This window comes from Phodopus roborovskii, unplaced genomic scaffold (genome assembly GCF_943737965.1).
Source record: "Phodopus roborovskii unplaced genomic scaffold, PHOROB, whole genome shotgun sequence".
Taxonomy (NCBI): domain Eukaryota; kingdom Metazoa; phylum Chordata; class Mammalia; order Rodentia; family Cricetidae; genus Phodopus; species Phodopus roborovskii.
In genome coordinates, this window is record NW_026126558.1 from 14,501,955 (window position 1) to 14,518,907 (window position 16,953).

The 16,953-nt window shown below is 42.1% G+C and overlaps 1 protein-coding gene across 1 annotated transcript in view; it reads right to left on the reverse strand.

Moving 5' to 3' along the window:
• Positions 1-9,999: 9,999 nt before the first annotated feature.
• Vat1l (vesicle amine transport 1 like) overlaps positions 10,000-16,953 on the reverse strand; it is a 163,914-nt gene continuing 156,960 nt past the window's right edge. Inside the window, exons 8-9 of the mRNA XM_051201520.1 lie at positions 12,233-12,316; positions 10,000-10,602 (exon numbers count right to left, since the gene is read on the reverse strand). Of these exons, the coding sequence (XP_051057477.1) occupies positions 10,546-10,602; positions 12,233-12,316 (141 nt within the window). The 3' untranslated portion in view covers positions 10,000-10,545. The remainder of the gene's footprint in view (positions 10,603-12,232; positions 12,317-16,953) is intronic.

A 16,953-nucleotide genomic window follows, 5' to 3' on the forward strand; every position in this document is an offset into this window, starting at 1 on the left:
TTTGGGGTTTCTGTAGTTCTGCTTCTGGCTAACTATTCTTGTTAACACTGAAATATCTCCACCCAATATATATATATATATATATATTCTTAAAAGCTTACCCTGAGACTTTCTATTGGCTTAAACCCCTGTCCCAGCAGTCTTCTCTGTTGGATAGTCTACAACAGATACAATTAATTCCTATCAAGAAAACTGAGTCCTTGGGAGCTGGAGAGATTGGACCCAGGTAGGGTTTCTAACACTGATCTCAGGAGCTCACAACCACTTGTAACTTGTAGCTCTAGAGGATCTGAGGCCCTCTTTTGACTTCCTTGGGTATCTGCATGCAAGTGGCACACACACATACACTCAGGTGTACTTACATATACACATACACATAAAATTGAGCCCATTTACCCATTTACTATCATTTTTTCTTTCTTTCTTCCTTTCTTTCTTTCTTTCTTCCTTCCTTTCTTTCTTTCTTTTTTGTTTTTGTTTTTTTGAGACAGGGTTTCTCTGTGGTTGGAGGCTCTCCTGGAACTAGCTCTTGTAGACCAGGCTGGCTGAGAACTCAGAGATCCACCTGCCTCTGGCTCCTGGGTGCTGGGATTAAAGGTGTGCACCACCAATGCCCAGTTCACTATCATTTCATACCATCTCATAGACTTTCCTAGCCTTTGCTTCAACATTGCTTCTCCCAGTTTTGCACACCAGGGTGCCATTCATTTATCCTTGTCAGCTGTGTCCTTGATTTGTATCTCTGCCTCCCCTCTATCTTCTAGACAATGAACTCTCTTCCAGGTTCTATTTATCTCTGAATCCTTTACAACATGTAAAGTAAAGCCATGCACATAGCTGAAGCTTAGTAAATATTTGCATAACTGAATGAAATCTCCTTCTTATCATTTGCTTTAACAGAAAGTACAAGAGTTAGAACACAGTTAGGGAACATTTGGTGTACCCTTAATTCATCTAGTTAATAATTATATACTTTCAGTGTCAATTTGATGAGGCACTGGTTTCCTGCCTTACTAATTGGTTAAAATTAAAGAGCTGATTGACTATCCATAGGTGATAGTTAAACTGGAGTAGCCAAAGCTCTGCATAGGAGGGGTGTCTGTGAGGAAGTTTCCAGAGAAGTTTGAGAAGGGAAGACCATACCAACTGTGGATGGTACCACCCCATGGGCAGGGGTCCCAGGCTATATAAAAAGAAGAGCATCCATTTCTCTCTTCTTCCTGATGAGGTACAATGTGACCAGTTGCCTAACACTCTGGTCATCATACCTTCCTCACCATGATGTCCTGTAACCTCAAACCATGAGTCAACATTGTAAGGATTCAGGCATTATGCTGGCCTGCCCCTGTCACCTGGAAGAATGCATTCAGGCAGTACCCTGGTTAGCCCAGGGTTCCAAGATTGCATAGTCTGCATGCAGGTGCAAAGGACCCCTTTAAAAGAGAGACCCCTGCCCACTTATGCTCTCTTTCCCACTGTTCCCCTGGGGCAGACAGGACTTTTCCTGTCTCCCATTCCTCTTCTGACCTCTCTCTCTGTCTCTGTGTCTCTTTACCTCTTTTCTCTTTCCTTCCTCCTCTTTCCCCATTCTAATAAAACTTCTCACTTAAACTCTATCTGCCTGGCATGTTTGTCCCTCCGCCTTGGTCACCCTAGCCTGCCATGGAATCCGCCAAAGTTCCCCTTATGCTTCATCATAACAAGCATGAACCCTTCCTTCTTTTAGTCGTTTTTGTTAAGATGTTTTTGCCACAGTAACATAACTAACACCTTTGTCCCTAAAGAACGAACTTTTTGTTAGTCGTTGGTTTTTTTGGTGATTAGGAATTGCACCCACAGCTTTGAACATGGCAAGTAAGTGCTGTGCAGCTGAGCCACATTGACCTGGGCTTGGCAACCAGGCATTTAGATTTGTTTAGCAAAGGGTTCACCAGCCACATGTTTTGTGGTTCTTTCTGTTGGTCTGATTGTCTGTCTCACAGCACAGTCCTTTAAGTTATCAGGGCTGCTCAGCTTTTTCTGCTTGCCTTGGATTGAATTCTTCAGAGGTGGAAAAACAGCAGTAATCCCTTCTCACTTCCTGGGAAGCCTTTAGGAAAACAGAGAGAGGGAATGACACCAGGAATTGTATTAACTATGACACCAGGTTAAATTTTGAGTAAATGTTTTCAGAGTGTGAAGTGGTTGCTTGTGTTTTCAAACACCTGAGCATTTGGGAGAGTGTGGCTTGATTTCTTCAGTGCAACTTCTGGAAACTCAGTTGCTGATTGTATTGTTTTAGATATTTTATTTGATGTCTCCGATTTGTACTTTATCACTGTAAAATGGGGACAGCATCATTTACTTTATAAAATGGTTAGGAGAAGTTAACAAATTAACATCTAAATTGCTATTTTTATTTGGATTTCTCCCAAAGGTGGCTTGAAGCCAAAGTGGTTTAAGCAAAAGGAGATGTTAGCAACTAGGAGCAGGGGAATCTGGGACTATACATGCCTCTTTAACCATGGCCCACAGGACAAGGGTGCTGGGTGGGACATTTATTATCAGGCTCTTTGTCTCCATTGGTTGAGCCTGCTCTTTGGGTGCTTTTATTTTACTTACAACCCATGTGTGTTTGTATCCTGTAGTGCTGGAATAAGTGTACAGGTGGAGAAGACAAAGGCCAATGTAGAAGCTTCAGATGGAAGCTGTCAGCATGCTAAGAACTATATATGGCTCTAGGTGAACTTTGGTATAACAAGAGCATATATGTGTGGGATTTGGTAGGGGCTGCTGTGGGAGTGTAAATCACTGCCTGGCACATAGTGAATGATCAATACAATGGATGACTTGGATGAGTATTGTTTATATAGAAGAGGATATCATGAAGTAGAAATATGTGGTTGGTTTTTCATTCTTTAGGGGCCCACCACCCAGCCCCCAAATAAATATACAGAGACTTATTCTTACTTAGGAATGCCCAGCTTTAGCTTCTATCCAGCTTTTCTAACTTAAATTATCCTGGTTCTCTTTAACTATGTTTTGCCTCTGGGCTTTTTACCCCCCTCTCCCTTTTTTTCTCAATATATCTTTTTTTTTTTTTTTTTTTTTTTTTTTCTTACTCCATGGCTGGCTGCATGGCTGTGTGGCTGGTGCCTGGTATTCTCAACTTATTCTTTTCTCACTCCTCACTTTTCCTTATATTTCTCCTCATATTTATTCTCTCTGCTGGAAGCCCTGCCCATTTCTCTCTCCTGGGTAGCTATTGACCCTTAGCTCTTTATTAGTCCAATCGGGTGTTTTAGACAGGCAAAGTAACACAGCTTTACAGAGTTAAACAAATTCAACATAAAAGAATGCAACACATCTTTGCATCATATCACAAATATTCCACAGCATATATGAATGGAACACATCTTAAACTAATATTCCACACCAGAAATAGGGGAGTAGGAGAATAAGGTGAGGAAGTAAGAGCCCCAAGGACCATTAAAGAGAAAGTCTTTATTGTGGGAAACCTGGATTTGATTCCTTCCTGATGACCCCTTGAGATGCTAGGTAGAATATGCCTTAGAATCATGGTACCAGTGGGCAAATATGGTGATTTGTTAGAGTTTCTATTGCTGTGAAGAGACACTGTGACCATGGCAACTCCCATAAAGGAAAACATTTAATTGGGGTTGGCTTACAGTTCAGAGGTTCAGTCCATTGTCATCATGGCAGGAAGACTGGTAGCATGCAGGCAGACATGTTGCTGAAGAAGGAGCTCAGAGTTTTATATCTTATTATGCAGTCAGCAGGAAAGGAAGAGGCAGTGAGCCAATAGGCCTGACTTGAGCTTCTGAAACCTCAAAGCTCACCTCCTGTGACATACGTCCTTTAGCAAGGTCACATCTACTCCAACAAGGCCATACCTCCTAATAGTGCTACTCCTTATGGGCCTATGGGAGACATTTTTATTGAAACCACCACAGATGGTTTAACTGGCCAACATCCCTTCCTATGAGAATTTTATTTTTCTGTCACCAACATGGTTCTGGAACAAAGGTAAATCAGATTATATGATCCATGGCAAATTACTGGGCACATGCATCCAGGCTGGGCAATCAAAAGAGCCAACCTCTGTTCAACAATTAGTTTGGAGATGGTCCTATGACATAGGCTGGGCTAATAATACACTTCCTGAGAATACTGATTTTATACCAGGTCTAGTGAAGAGGAGGTTATTATTCTTTGCCAAGATGTGGGACATAGTCCTGTGAGGAAGATAAATAGGGAATTTCTGGACTCCATTTTTCCCCTATTGCTGGAAAGAACTTCTCTATTATATGTAGGCCTGGAATTTCCGATACAGTGATTATGGACAGGCCATCCAACCTCTCTGAAATTTGGTACCCTATCTGTAGGGTAGGACAATAAGTACTGAAAGGGTATTGTTATATCTCAGTGTGGGCATATGCAAAATGGATGTTAAATAGCTAATTATTGATAAAGTTCATGGTTTATTTTGATTTAGTTTCATCCCACAAAAATCAAACTCTAATCTAGAACAATTTGTTGTTTTGTTTTGTAAACAATCCTAGTCTCTGAACATGAGTCCTGACCTAAGACCATGCCATGCCATGTGGGTTGTTGTCCTGGATTAATTTTGGCTTCTTCACATGATAGTATGCTTTTTGTAGGCTTCCAATGCAAAATAATTCCCAGGTTCCTAGGCAAAGCCATGCCTTGCTGTACTTTTTTTGATATAAGTATTATTATCCACATTGTACCAATTTAGCAGCCACCCTAAAATATGGCCAAATAGACTATGGTTGGACCCTGGGAAGTTGATTAAAAAGCCTCTCACTCCACTATGGTACACCATCTGGTCTTCTTCTCATAGGTAGATCAAGAAAAACAGTGAAGTTTGCTTTAGAAAGATTTCCTGAGGGTTTTTTTTTAATATTTAAAAAATGTTTAGTATGAAATCTAAAACTCTTGGATTTCATGGATAGTCATAATCCAGTGTCTGTCCCAGCTTGTTTCTCCATGTTCTTATTATATAGCTCTGACTGTCCTGGAATTCACCATGCAGAAGAGGCTGGTCTTGAACTCATAGCTGCTTTGGAACTCACAGAGATCCATATGCCTATACCTCTGAAGTGCTGGGATTAAAGGCATGTGCCAACATGCCCGGCCATCTCCAAAAGAGAAACTGAGCTTGCCCTTTTAATTCCCAGTAATAGAGAGAATATAAGGAGCTCAGTTTAGTCTCAGGCAGCAGTCTGAGACTTGGGGAGGAACAGTGCAGTCTGGAGATGCAATCTGAGGTTCAGAGGATTGCCCCCTTGGTCTGAGTATTGGTAAAGGAGAGAACTCTCAAGTGCCTGGCCGCTTTGCTTTTCTGATTTTCAGCTTGAACTCCAATATCTGTCCCTGTGTTTTTATCATTCATGCAACAGGGTGTGGTCTGAGCATCTGAGACCTCAAAGCCCACTCCCAGTGACATACTTCCTCTAACAATGCTACACCTGCTCTAACAAGGCAATATGTTTCATTAGTGCTACTCTCTATGAGCCTATGGGGGCCATTTTCATCCAATCCACCATACCCCTGAATAGGAGAAAATTTAGATGCTAAATCATTTTTTTCCAAAACATTATGCCTGTTGGAGAGATTCTAAGGCTTTTGCTCTTGCTCATTGCACTGGAGTTAGGCACACACTTGTGTTGTAGTTGTTTTAGTCACTCCTGCATGGGTTGCTCCTTTGTTTTTAAGTTTTGATACCTGTTGAAATACTCATAGGACATGTACCCTACCATCTTTGTAGTCAGATGATGGCTCAATCTATTCATGACAGAGAATGCCAGAGCACCCATTTTTTTCTTTTATAAATAAATTAGGAAACAAACATTGGGGTCTATAAAATTCTCTGTTGTATTAATATAGAAGGACAAAAGCCTTCTAAGTATCTCCCAGGTATCCATTCTTCTCAACATTGGCCAGTGAGATAGAGAAAGGAAGACAATGTTTACAAAGAGCTTACTCATTTTAAATTTCAATTCCAGGTGTTGTTTCTGGACTATGTTAGGCTGTGGCTGGTCATATCCAGCACCCTTTGAGGGCAGCCATGAGATCTATATACAGAACAAGAGCATTAAATAAGAAAGGATACATGAAGAAGTCTCTGTACTCAGACTGTGTAAGACTTTCACTGGCAGTGCAGGGGAGGTAGCTCAGTTTGAGAGCCCTTCTCTAGGATGCAGGAGACCTTGGGTTAGTTTCTCAGCACTGCAGGAACTGGGTGTGGTGGCAATCAGGAGATCAACACAGTAAGAGCCAAGTGAGACTGAAACTAGCATGGCTACTGGAGACACTACCTCATTGAAACCAAACCAGACAACCATAAATGTCATGATAGTCTCACCATCCTTTCTACTTTGTAAATTGAGATTTATCCATGTGGTTCATGGATGGGGGCTTGGGCAATGTCTCTGGGTCACAGACTCTCTACTTGGAAGCATGGTGAAGCACTGAGCAGCCAGCCACCAGGTAGGAACTCTCTTGCCTGAGATCCTGGCCCTGGAAAAGACCTTTTTCTTGATAACCTTGAGAATTTTAAGTTGTGAAGATGGACATTGTTGAGATATATAAGCTTTAAAATCAGATTTTTATAGATTACTTCAATGCAAAGCCAGAAGGGGAACAGAGTTTCTAGATACAGTTACTAGCCTCTACAAAGCAAAACAAATTTACAAGCACAACCTTGGAATCAAAGGGAAACAGAACCCCTGAAGGAGTTCTCATGAACAAGGGATGGTGACTGGGAATGCATCCTATTATAGCAGCTGTTAAGGAAAAGTAGCAGTGGGGGTCTGCAGAGGATGCTGACACTCAATTCCTTTCAGTGAGGTTTGTTAGCATGAGGGGTACTCAAGGGCATCATGGTGCCTCATGGTGGGAGGGAGCACATAGGATAGAAACAATATCTGGAGATTGATCTGGACATGGTGAGGCCTTAAAGGGAAGGGAAAGATGCCTTTTGAAACATTGGAAAGGAGTTTTATTGAGAGAGAGAGAGAGAGAGAGAGAGAGAGAGAGAGAGAGAGAGAAAGGGAAAGAGAGAGAGAGCGATAGCGAGCACTATAGAGGAGGTTCTGACTTTTTATAATCTTTTAGAGCTAATGAGGATTTTCACATCATATAATTTAGTTGAGCATAGCCTGCTTGATAACTATCACGGAGAAGCTAGGTACCATAAACTAAGAGCTGTCAAGTTGCAGCATGATCTGCTTCTAAATTTTCTGTTCTAGAGAAAAACTTCAGGGATGTGTGGACTGATAAAGGCTTTGGCATCTGATCTAAAGTTGCAGGCTATGTTGAGTTCTAACAGTACCAGATTTTAATGTGTGAGATGGTATGTATAATCAGTGGTTAGGAGCATAGGTTCTCATAGCTAAAGCCTGGCTGGAACTTGCTTAGTTCTGGCTTTGCCATTTATTAGCCATGTGACCTCAGATTGTATCAATGTTTGATATGCTTTGGCCTTTTCTCCCATGCATGGGTTCAATACCAGATGTAACTTAGCGCTGTTGGAAGAGTCAGTGATTCAGCATATGCATTCTATGTTCTTTCAGCTGCATTCAGCAGTTGTCTCATAATTGTTTGCCATTATCATTATTGTTACTTTCTATGTTTGGTATCATCATTGTTATCATCTGCATGCAATTAAAATTATTTTTGAGACAGGGGCTCACTAAGTAACCCAGGCTAGCTTCAAAACCACCATTTCCCATTCTCTGCTTTCTCTGCTGGGAATACTGGCTTATATCACTATGTCCAGGTAATCAGAATATGAGTTTTTGGTTAGTTTGTTGGTTTTAAGGTTCTGGGTTTTTTTTTTTTTGTCTTGTTTCATTTTGTTTTTGAGTTCCCCATTATTTAGCAGAGGAGGACCTTGAATTCCTGACATTTCTGCCTCTACCAATCAGGTGCTCAGATTATAGGTGTGCACCACCATGTCTGGGCTAGATGTCTTCAAAATGCTCATCCTATTTCAGCCTATAGGTCCTCTATCAGGTTTTCAGTTTGTTTCCTATCTTAGGTGGTCTTCCCCCCTGCCCCTGCTTCCTCCCAGTTACCTGCTCCTCATATTCTCACAGTGAAGGCACTCATTCAAATATTTATGTGAGTAAAGGATGTCAGAAGAGATTATGCTATGCTGAATACTTTATTTATATTTTTAATGTAAACATAATTTGCTCTGTAGGCACAATATAACAATATAATGAAAGCTCTGAAGCCACAGACACATTTGACGATGTTCCAATAAAGCTCAACCTTCCAGGAGGCCTTTGTGGCTCCCTTTAAGGCAAACAGATATTCTTTACACCTCCTCTAGGAAACCATCACGAGAGGGGAAGGAAGGTGCTTAACACAAGAGTCCACAGGATGACAGATTGATTCCAGTTGTCCCTCATCCACCCTTCTGTTCTCCAGGGTGATGCTGGTCACACTCAGGTTTTCACATTCTGTGTTTTCAGTAGAGGAGAGGTTTGCCATGTGTAATCAGTGGTTGGGGAGAGATGACTTCCTATGTGTCTCTGCTGTACATCTGGATTCTGAATGTGAGTCAGGTTCTGTGTCCCCTGAAGGAGAGCCCTCCTATAGCCAGTGACCAGAAGTCTATTTCTACACTTTGAGAGTGTTCTTCTGATCTACCCACCCTTGAGCATGATTATAGTGGAAATGTGACTGATTACATGGTATTTAGCAAGGGCCATCATCCCTCAGGAGTCCTAGTCACTCTCTGGGGCTAGAAAATAAAAGTCTGTAGTCAGCACTCTCTTTGTAATATTCTTATCTCTTGACTTATTGGCTGGTGATACCTTTTCTCATCTTCATATTTGACTTGTACAGTCACAGTGAGGAAAGACTCCATTCAGGTAAATATTTGGCATGAAGAAATCATCATCACAGATTCAGAATTGAGAAAAAGGAACATGATGAATGACATGAGACCGGTTACAGAGACTTTGCAAACCAAGCAAGGATTTGTTGAAATGGGTTCATTCTCAGCTCATAGGAAGAGTGGGGTCTACCCTGAAGCTTATTATTGGAGAAGGTGGGCAAGACAGGAACCCTCTTTAAAGTTTTCAAGAATGTAAAGAAACTTGGAACACTAACTCAAGGTCATGGGGGAGCCCATTAGGTCTTCCAGAAGGCAAAAGAAATTCAGGGTGTTAATTGCATGGGTGACTTTTGTATCTAGTTTGATTTGTGAGTGACATACAAACCCTTAGGACAGGAGGGCTGGAAGGGGGAAATAAGGAGCCCTACTATGGAGGGAGACTCCTTTTCCTTTAAGGTAACAGTTGTCACTTCAAAGCCCATTAAAAAGGATGAGGATATTTCTTTCAAGCTCGAAAATTGAACAGGGTATGTGATTAAGCAATTTGGTCCCTGATTTCTAAGGAGCCTGCAAGTCAGCACCATGATTTTGTGTGTTGGAGAGGAGGACACACACTTGGCATCAGATGCTGGGGAGCTACCATCTGCATCCCTTGTGCTGGTTGCACAATAGAACAAGCTTTGAGAAGGCAAAGAAACCAATTGATTTTTCAACCCCAAATGTGGTCTTCAGGGGAGCTCTTCCTTGGATAAAGGTGTTTCTTGGGCAGGAACTTAGAAATAACCATAGTAATTCTGAAGACTGAGAGTGAATTTAATGGCATCTGAGTTAGACCTACATGTGGTAAGTGTCCTTAGGGTTTAAATAAGGTGTGTGGCCATGGGGAGGACTTTGCTCATGAGATGTGGTTTCAGAGGAGAGGTCTCTGTAGCTAGTCCTCAGATAGATGCTGTTGACCCATCTCTATCCTAGAAAGAATGTACATCTGCCTCCCTAGGTATATGAATAAGAACCAGGGGCTAGGGTTAAAGAGAGGCTCAAACCTTAAGGTGAAGAGACAAATGCAGGGATGTGACCTCTTAGAGAGAAAGAGAGTGACAAAGTACTGTTTGAAGAAGTCTGCATTTATAAGATCGTGAATACTTCTCCTGGCCTACTCTCTTTCCACTAGCCAAACTGTCAAGTGTCACAGTTGGAGGCATAGCTGATTGCTGGCAGGCAAAGAGTGTCATTGGCCTGAAGAATAATGGGATCTGGATAGGGCTCTGTGACAATACCTTTCAATCAAACTTGGCCTTGCCCAAGTCTGTTTTCAGACATTGGGCCCTGTGGTCTTGTATTAATTTGCAAGGCTATTCTAGAACTGTCAAGAAGTACCCAACGAAGGATGGGTTTGATACAAGGTAGAGGGGAGAGTGTGATACCCAGACCAGGAAGGGACACAATACTGCATGGAATGGGATTGGCACTTAATTCCAAACACAACAGTGATCAACAGCTTCTTAGCTTGGCTGACTGCAGACAAACACGACACGCACTGGACTACAGCATTTGTTCACTGGGGCACAGGAAAGTTCTCATGGCGGCCATTTTCTCGTCAGCCGTCTTCTATGTTCTCAGATATGAGGTCTTACTGGATGAAGGGCATCCTTTCCTTGTTCTCGCTGTCGCCTTCATGGTCCTCTTCTTCCTCCCCCTGCCTCGCTGGTCTCAGTGCTATCATTGGCCATCTGCAATTCAACACAGGTCATGATGGAAGTTATGTACCTACTCCCCTTACCATCTCTAAGCATTGTGGGGAGGACCTCTTTCAGAGTGGTCATTCTCATAGGAGAATGTGCCTCTGAGGACCCTTTCTGTACCCTTTACTAATACTCAAGGCCCCACTACTTCCTTTAATGTCACTTGTTACCTCTGGAGTTGATATCATTTGATCCATCCTGAATCTTACAATGTCCTAGATTCAGTTTGACTTTATTCTATCTTCCATCTAGAAGGGCTGTGACATCTTCCCTACCACAAATGCTCCAAAATGCTCCAAATACCCATCCTTTACTGTTTCTTTGTTCCTTTGGGTGTCAGGGCAAAAGCATTTCCAGAAAACAAGAGCAATAATTCAACATGGGTAGACCCTAGCTCTTGACCTGAATTGGGAGACTATTTGGCCTTAATTTGATGGGCTCTGCCCCTTGGTCAAGCAGACTAACACCAGCCCAAGGGCTAGCTCATAGGTTCATGGAGATAGGCAGTGCTTGGGCATGGAAAACTAGTGCCAGCTACTTTGCTTAAATGTAATAGTTGGCCAGGGCAGCTCTAGATCCTTCTATGCATTGGGCTGGAAGAGACCCATTCATGTAGGCCACAGTGTATTTACATGGGAGTTTGGGGATCCTAGTTGCTCTCCCTAACCTCATGCCATTTCCCCCTCAGTCCTATGACTTCATACTTTAAAAACATATCTATATTGTTATCAGTGGCTTGTGTCACAAAGTACTTTCTCCTTTAATTGTTCTGTATGGAGTGAAATGACCATTACGCTTGAGCCATGTTATGGCTAAAGAAGATCAGGAGCTATTCCTGAAAATACAAACTTGGACTGAGAGCTACAGATCATTTTAGTCATTTTTTTTTCTTGAAAAAGACAGACATTGACACAAGACTAGTGTGTTAGTAAAGAAACTTAAACCAACAACAAACCTCCATGTTTTCTTTGTTTATCTTACCTAGAATTTAGGACGGCCAGCCATGTTCAGTGAATGACTTTCTAACTGACCTAGGAGAACCTGTCAATTTCTAGCTCATAAACAGGACCAAAGCTGGAGTGTAAAGCAAGCTTCCCAGGTTGAAATTGACTGAGTACCAGGCTTTGAATGCATGCAGTCAGAGAGTCTGTGCGTTGGGGGTTAGACCACATGCAACCTCTCCCCTCAAACAGCCAGTGAATCCCAAGTGCTGTATTTTCATGGATTGCCTGGATATCAGGGTTTTATCCTAATTAACAGAAGTGAATTGAACAGGAGCACTAGGAGCATCCAGAGGCAGCTGGCACCATTCTGTTTGGCACATGCAGTACATTTTGTAGAATTGCCTAGGAAGTCTTCTCATTGGTAGCCTGGAGACAGCAACTATAAATGGTCCTTTTCTATCCATTCCAGTCCATCTTCACTAGCAATTTTCCTGTCTTTCTCCACTTTCATCTCAGACCGTGGCTATCCTTCATTCTTGGATCATCTGATCACCTTGGTTTTTGAGAGCATGTAAACTGCTCATATTTCTTTCTTCATCATCTGTGCCTACACCTGATTATCCATCAATTTTCCTTTGGTGTTGAGCCGGTAGTTTCCCCTGCATCCCACTTACCAGCGGAGTCGGGGTCTTTTCCACATCCAGGATTAACTTCCCAATGTTCCCTCGGTCGTGGATGCGCTGCATGGCCTCCTTTACCTGAGACACAAAGTCAGACAGACAAGCACTGTTTAGTGAGATGTGGCTTCTGGAAAATGGGCCTGGAAAAAAAAAAATCAACTCTCCAGCCTTCCACCAGAGGGCGCTGCAGCTCAAATAGTGGTTCTGATAGCAACTTTTTGTGGTCATACACTCTGATCATCTCTTGTAAGTCTGGTGGGTCTGAAAAATGAATGCAGGGGGATTTGTGGGATAAATTGAGAAGACACTGAGCCACTGCTCTTTACATCGTGTGTGTGTAATATATATATATATATATATATATATATATATATATATATATATATATAGTCAGAGTGGTGAGACTAAATGTTAAGCATTTGTGAGGGTCATTTGAGACAGGCTTATTTAAGTTTACATAACCCTGATTCATAATTTCATTAAATAAATCAGTTATCAGGGCTGAACCTTCTTTGCAGAATTCCCATGTTTTATAGTTGCTGGTACGAAACCTCTTTTACCTAGCAGGAACACTCTTCAGAAGAGAACTCTCCCTAGAAAAAAAAGGACAATAGTTTCCTTCTCCATGTCCAGGAGTTCATCAGACTCACGAATGTCCTGGGGACGCTCTGTGAAAGGAAGGTTGTAATACACAATCGTGTTTGTCCTGAGCCTTCCCTTCTGCAGCTGTGTAGAAAGTGAACTGAACTGCAGGGGGCGCTGTGGGAATTAATGGAGACGACACCAAGCCCCGTATGCTCTCCACATCTTAGTGAAATGTAAATGGGAATGCAATTTCTCTTGCCTCACAAAAGTCAATTTATACAAATTTATAGTAGATTGAGTCTAAATATTTTTTGTAAAGTCTCACAATTCGAAATATTTTTGTTTCTTCGGCCCACAAATATTCTGTAAACATTGCATCAAGGCTAGATGCTGACATTAAAGGAAAAGTCAGAGATAGTTTGTGAGCTTGTGAGGAGCTCAGCCTGTGGCTGATGAGAACGGTTTGCTTATTTGAAAATCAAAGGTTTCTATTCATTTGGATCCAAACTCACAGAACCATTAAAATGTTTGTGTTCAAACTGCTTTTCTGGGACTTTAGAGACACAATTCAATTTATGGGAGAAAAACATAAAAGATAATGACTGCATTGCTTTCAGTGGCAAAACCCTGAAACAGCTTATATGTCACAGTAAAGGGATGGGTAAATAAACAATGGCTTCTACATCCATCTACCAAATGGAAATGTTGCATAGCTGTTAAGGAAAAGCAAGATATATATCACTAATTATCAAGAAGACACAGCAGGATCGGATGCTTTTGTAATCTTGCTAAATGAGAAAACCAACAGACGCATTTTTATTTACATCTCTATAAAGATGTAGATATTCTAAAACAACTAGGAAGGCTTGCAGGTGTACCTTGAAAATTAAGTGGAGAAGAGGAGAGCCTTTTAATTCTACCATCCAAATAATGCCAGCATGCTATGTGCTGGCAAATCAACATTTAATATCAATTTAATGCATCTTTCAAATGCAATGTTTTTGGTCAAATCGTGGTGAGAAACAATCTTTCTGTGATGGGTAAGTTTTTTTTTTTTTTTTTTTTAACCCCAATAAGTAAACCAGTTGATTCCTTCCGTTTACGTGGTGACTTCTGAAGTAATTTCACACTTGGTCATAACAAAAGGTATCATTGCTGCTCCTCGGTATCTGTGGCAGGCTGATTCCAAAGCTCTTCATGGATTCCAACATGGGTGGGTTCTCTTTTATAAAGTGTGGTATGTATCTGCATAGAACCTACATCCATTTGCGATAGATTTTAAGTCCTCTCTAGGTCACTTATAACACCAAATACAACATGATACTGTGCTGTTCTACCATACAGAGAATCATGATAGAAAATCAAAGCATGCATGTTAGTGCAATCTCCCCCACCCCAACACCCCTACCGAGTATTTCCTCTGCAAGGTTTGTTGGAACTGTTGATGCAGCAGGCCCACTGTGCTTACTGAAAGGTTCTTTGTAGTGACAGATAATTGTTAGTATAGCTCTCTGCCCCTCCTGGGAGTCATGTCCTTGTGCGATTGTCTCCCCTTAAGTGTAGCTGGAGCTAGGGACCTGATTCCCTGCAGAGTACAGCAGATGGGATGCACCCCCCACCCCTTCTAAGATGAAATCACAGAAGACCACATCTATGCTGCAATGACTCTAGTGAGGGGTGCTCATTGCTTGAGGCTGCCTTACAGAGTTCCTACATGACAGAGATCTAAGACATGTTCCATCCAACAGTCAGTAAGGAGCTGAGACCCTCAGCTCCTCTGCGTATTTAAATCTTGCCAACAATCCCTAAAGAACTTAAGTAGAATCTTCTTCAGTCAAGCCTTGAAATGAGATCATATCCTGGCTGATATCTTGACTGTAGCCTTGTGGGGGCAAAAGGACTCAGCTAAATCATACCTAGCTCCTGGTACCCGATCCCAAGCCTATGGGATCGTCAATGTTTTCAAGTTCCCTGTATTTTTGGGGGGGGGGCGGATGAAGTAATCAATACTGAACAGACTCCTACATTGCATGTATAATGCTTAGCTTGCAAGATACATACAGCATACAGTGCCCATTTTAAGGATAAGTACCTCAAGGCATAAGCATAAGCATAAGCAATTCATCAGAATCAGGTTGGATAGACTTCAAACCCAGAATTCCCCCCCTCAGTTTTACCTAGAGAGGGACGTTTCACTTGATCCTCAAAAGTAGAAGATGGTAATAACACCCATCACAATGCTCCTTTTGGGTAGTAGGAACCTTCTGTAGACCAGGCAAGTGCTCTGCTACTGAGTCACACCCTTAGCCTCTTGATGGTGGATTCAGGTCAAGCCCTTGACCACTGCCCCTAGTCCCTCATTGTTAGATTTTAGACAATTGATCTACCATTGACCTATGCCCCTAAGTCCTCATTGGTGGATTCTGACCAAGCACTCTACTACCGAGCCACAACATTGCCAGAACTTTTCTGATGGTTCCTAGCCAGGCACTCGGCTGCTGAACCACACCTCTAGCCCCTAACTGTCTATGGCAGTTTGAACGTATTTGCCCCCATAATCTCATAGGGAGTGGCACTATTAGCAGGTGTGGATTTGTTGGAGTGGGCATGGCCTTGTAGGAGGAAGTGTGTCACTCTGGGGGTAGGCTTCAAAGTTCCCTATGCTCAGAATACTTCCAAGTATCTCAGTTGACTTCTTATTGCCTGCAAAATGTAGGATTCTCAGCTTCCATCCTCTGTACCATGGACTGAACCTCTGAAACTGTAAATGAGTCACCCCAATGAAATGTTTTCATTATGAGAATTGCTGTGGTCATGATGTCTCTTCATAGCAATAGAAACCTTAACTAAGACACTGGTAGATTCTAGGCAACTGTTCTACCACTGACCACACCCTCAATGGTCCTTTAACTCTTTTTTTTTTGAGATGGGCTTCACTAAGTTTCCCAGGTTTCACTGGTCTCGAACTCAGTCTGAAGTCCAGGAAGACAGTGAGTTTGTAATCTTCCTGTCTCAGCATCTGGAGCAGCCAGGAGGACAGGACACAGTTAGGCACACTTTAAGCTGCTACTGTACCAAGTTGGAGTCCAGGAAGATGTAAAGAGCTATTTTCTTACAAGTTAAAGTGGATAATGAGGCTGGAGGGGTGGGGAGAAGTTTCCTGTAAGGGGGGAGAGGGATTTAATCTGCATACATTTTGGAAACTTCTCTCTGAAATGAAGCATCTCCTTGAAGTCCTGTCTATGGAAAATGGATTAAGGACCAGGAGTAATCTCGAGAGGTCATTTAATTACCCTCACCCCAGTCATGCTGTTAGACTCTCCACAATCTTTCAAGGCTGCTCCTGGAGCTGTGCAGGAGCCCCACTGGCAGAGGCTTAGAAGGAAGGAGACTATCACCTTTTATCAATTCTTTATCAGGCACAGTGAGTAGCATTTTGCACACATGGTGCTATTTCATCTACACTCTGAGCTTCTTGAGGAAATGTTTGCACCAGCTTTTCACAGATGAGGAAGCATCTGAGACGTCTGCCTCTGGCTGTCACTCAGAAGGGAGAACCATGTGGGAGAAGTGAGTGTCAGCTTCTTCCTGGAAGGCTCTGGGAAAAACCCATTATAAGGCTATGCAATCCAGCCACATTGAACCTCTTAGAAGAGAAAGTAGGAGGTACCCTTGAACAAATTGGTATAGGAGACCGCTTCTTGAACATAACTCCAGGGGCACAGACACTGAAAGAAACAATTAATAAATGGGACCTCTTCAAACTTAGAAGCTTCTGTAAGGCAAAGGACACAGTTGACAAGACCAAACGGCAGCCCACTGACTGGGAAAAGATTTTCACTAATCCTATATCCGACAAAGGGCTGATCTCCAAAATATACAAAGAACTCAAGAAACTAGTCAACAAAACACCAAATAACCCTATTAAAAAATGGGGTACAGAACTGAAGAAAGAATTCTCAAGGGAGGAAATCAAAAAGGCTGAAAGACACTTAAGAAAATGCTCCACATCCTTAGCTATCAGGGAAATGCAAATCAAAACAACTTTGAGATACCATCTTACCCCTGCCAGAATGGCTAAAATTAGAAACACCAGTGATGACTTATGTTGGAGAGGATGTGGAGAAAGT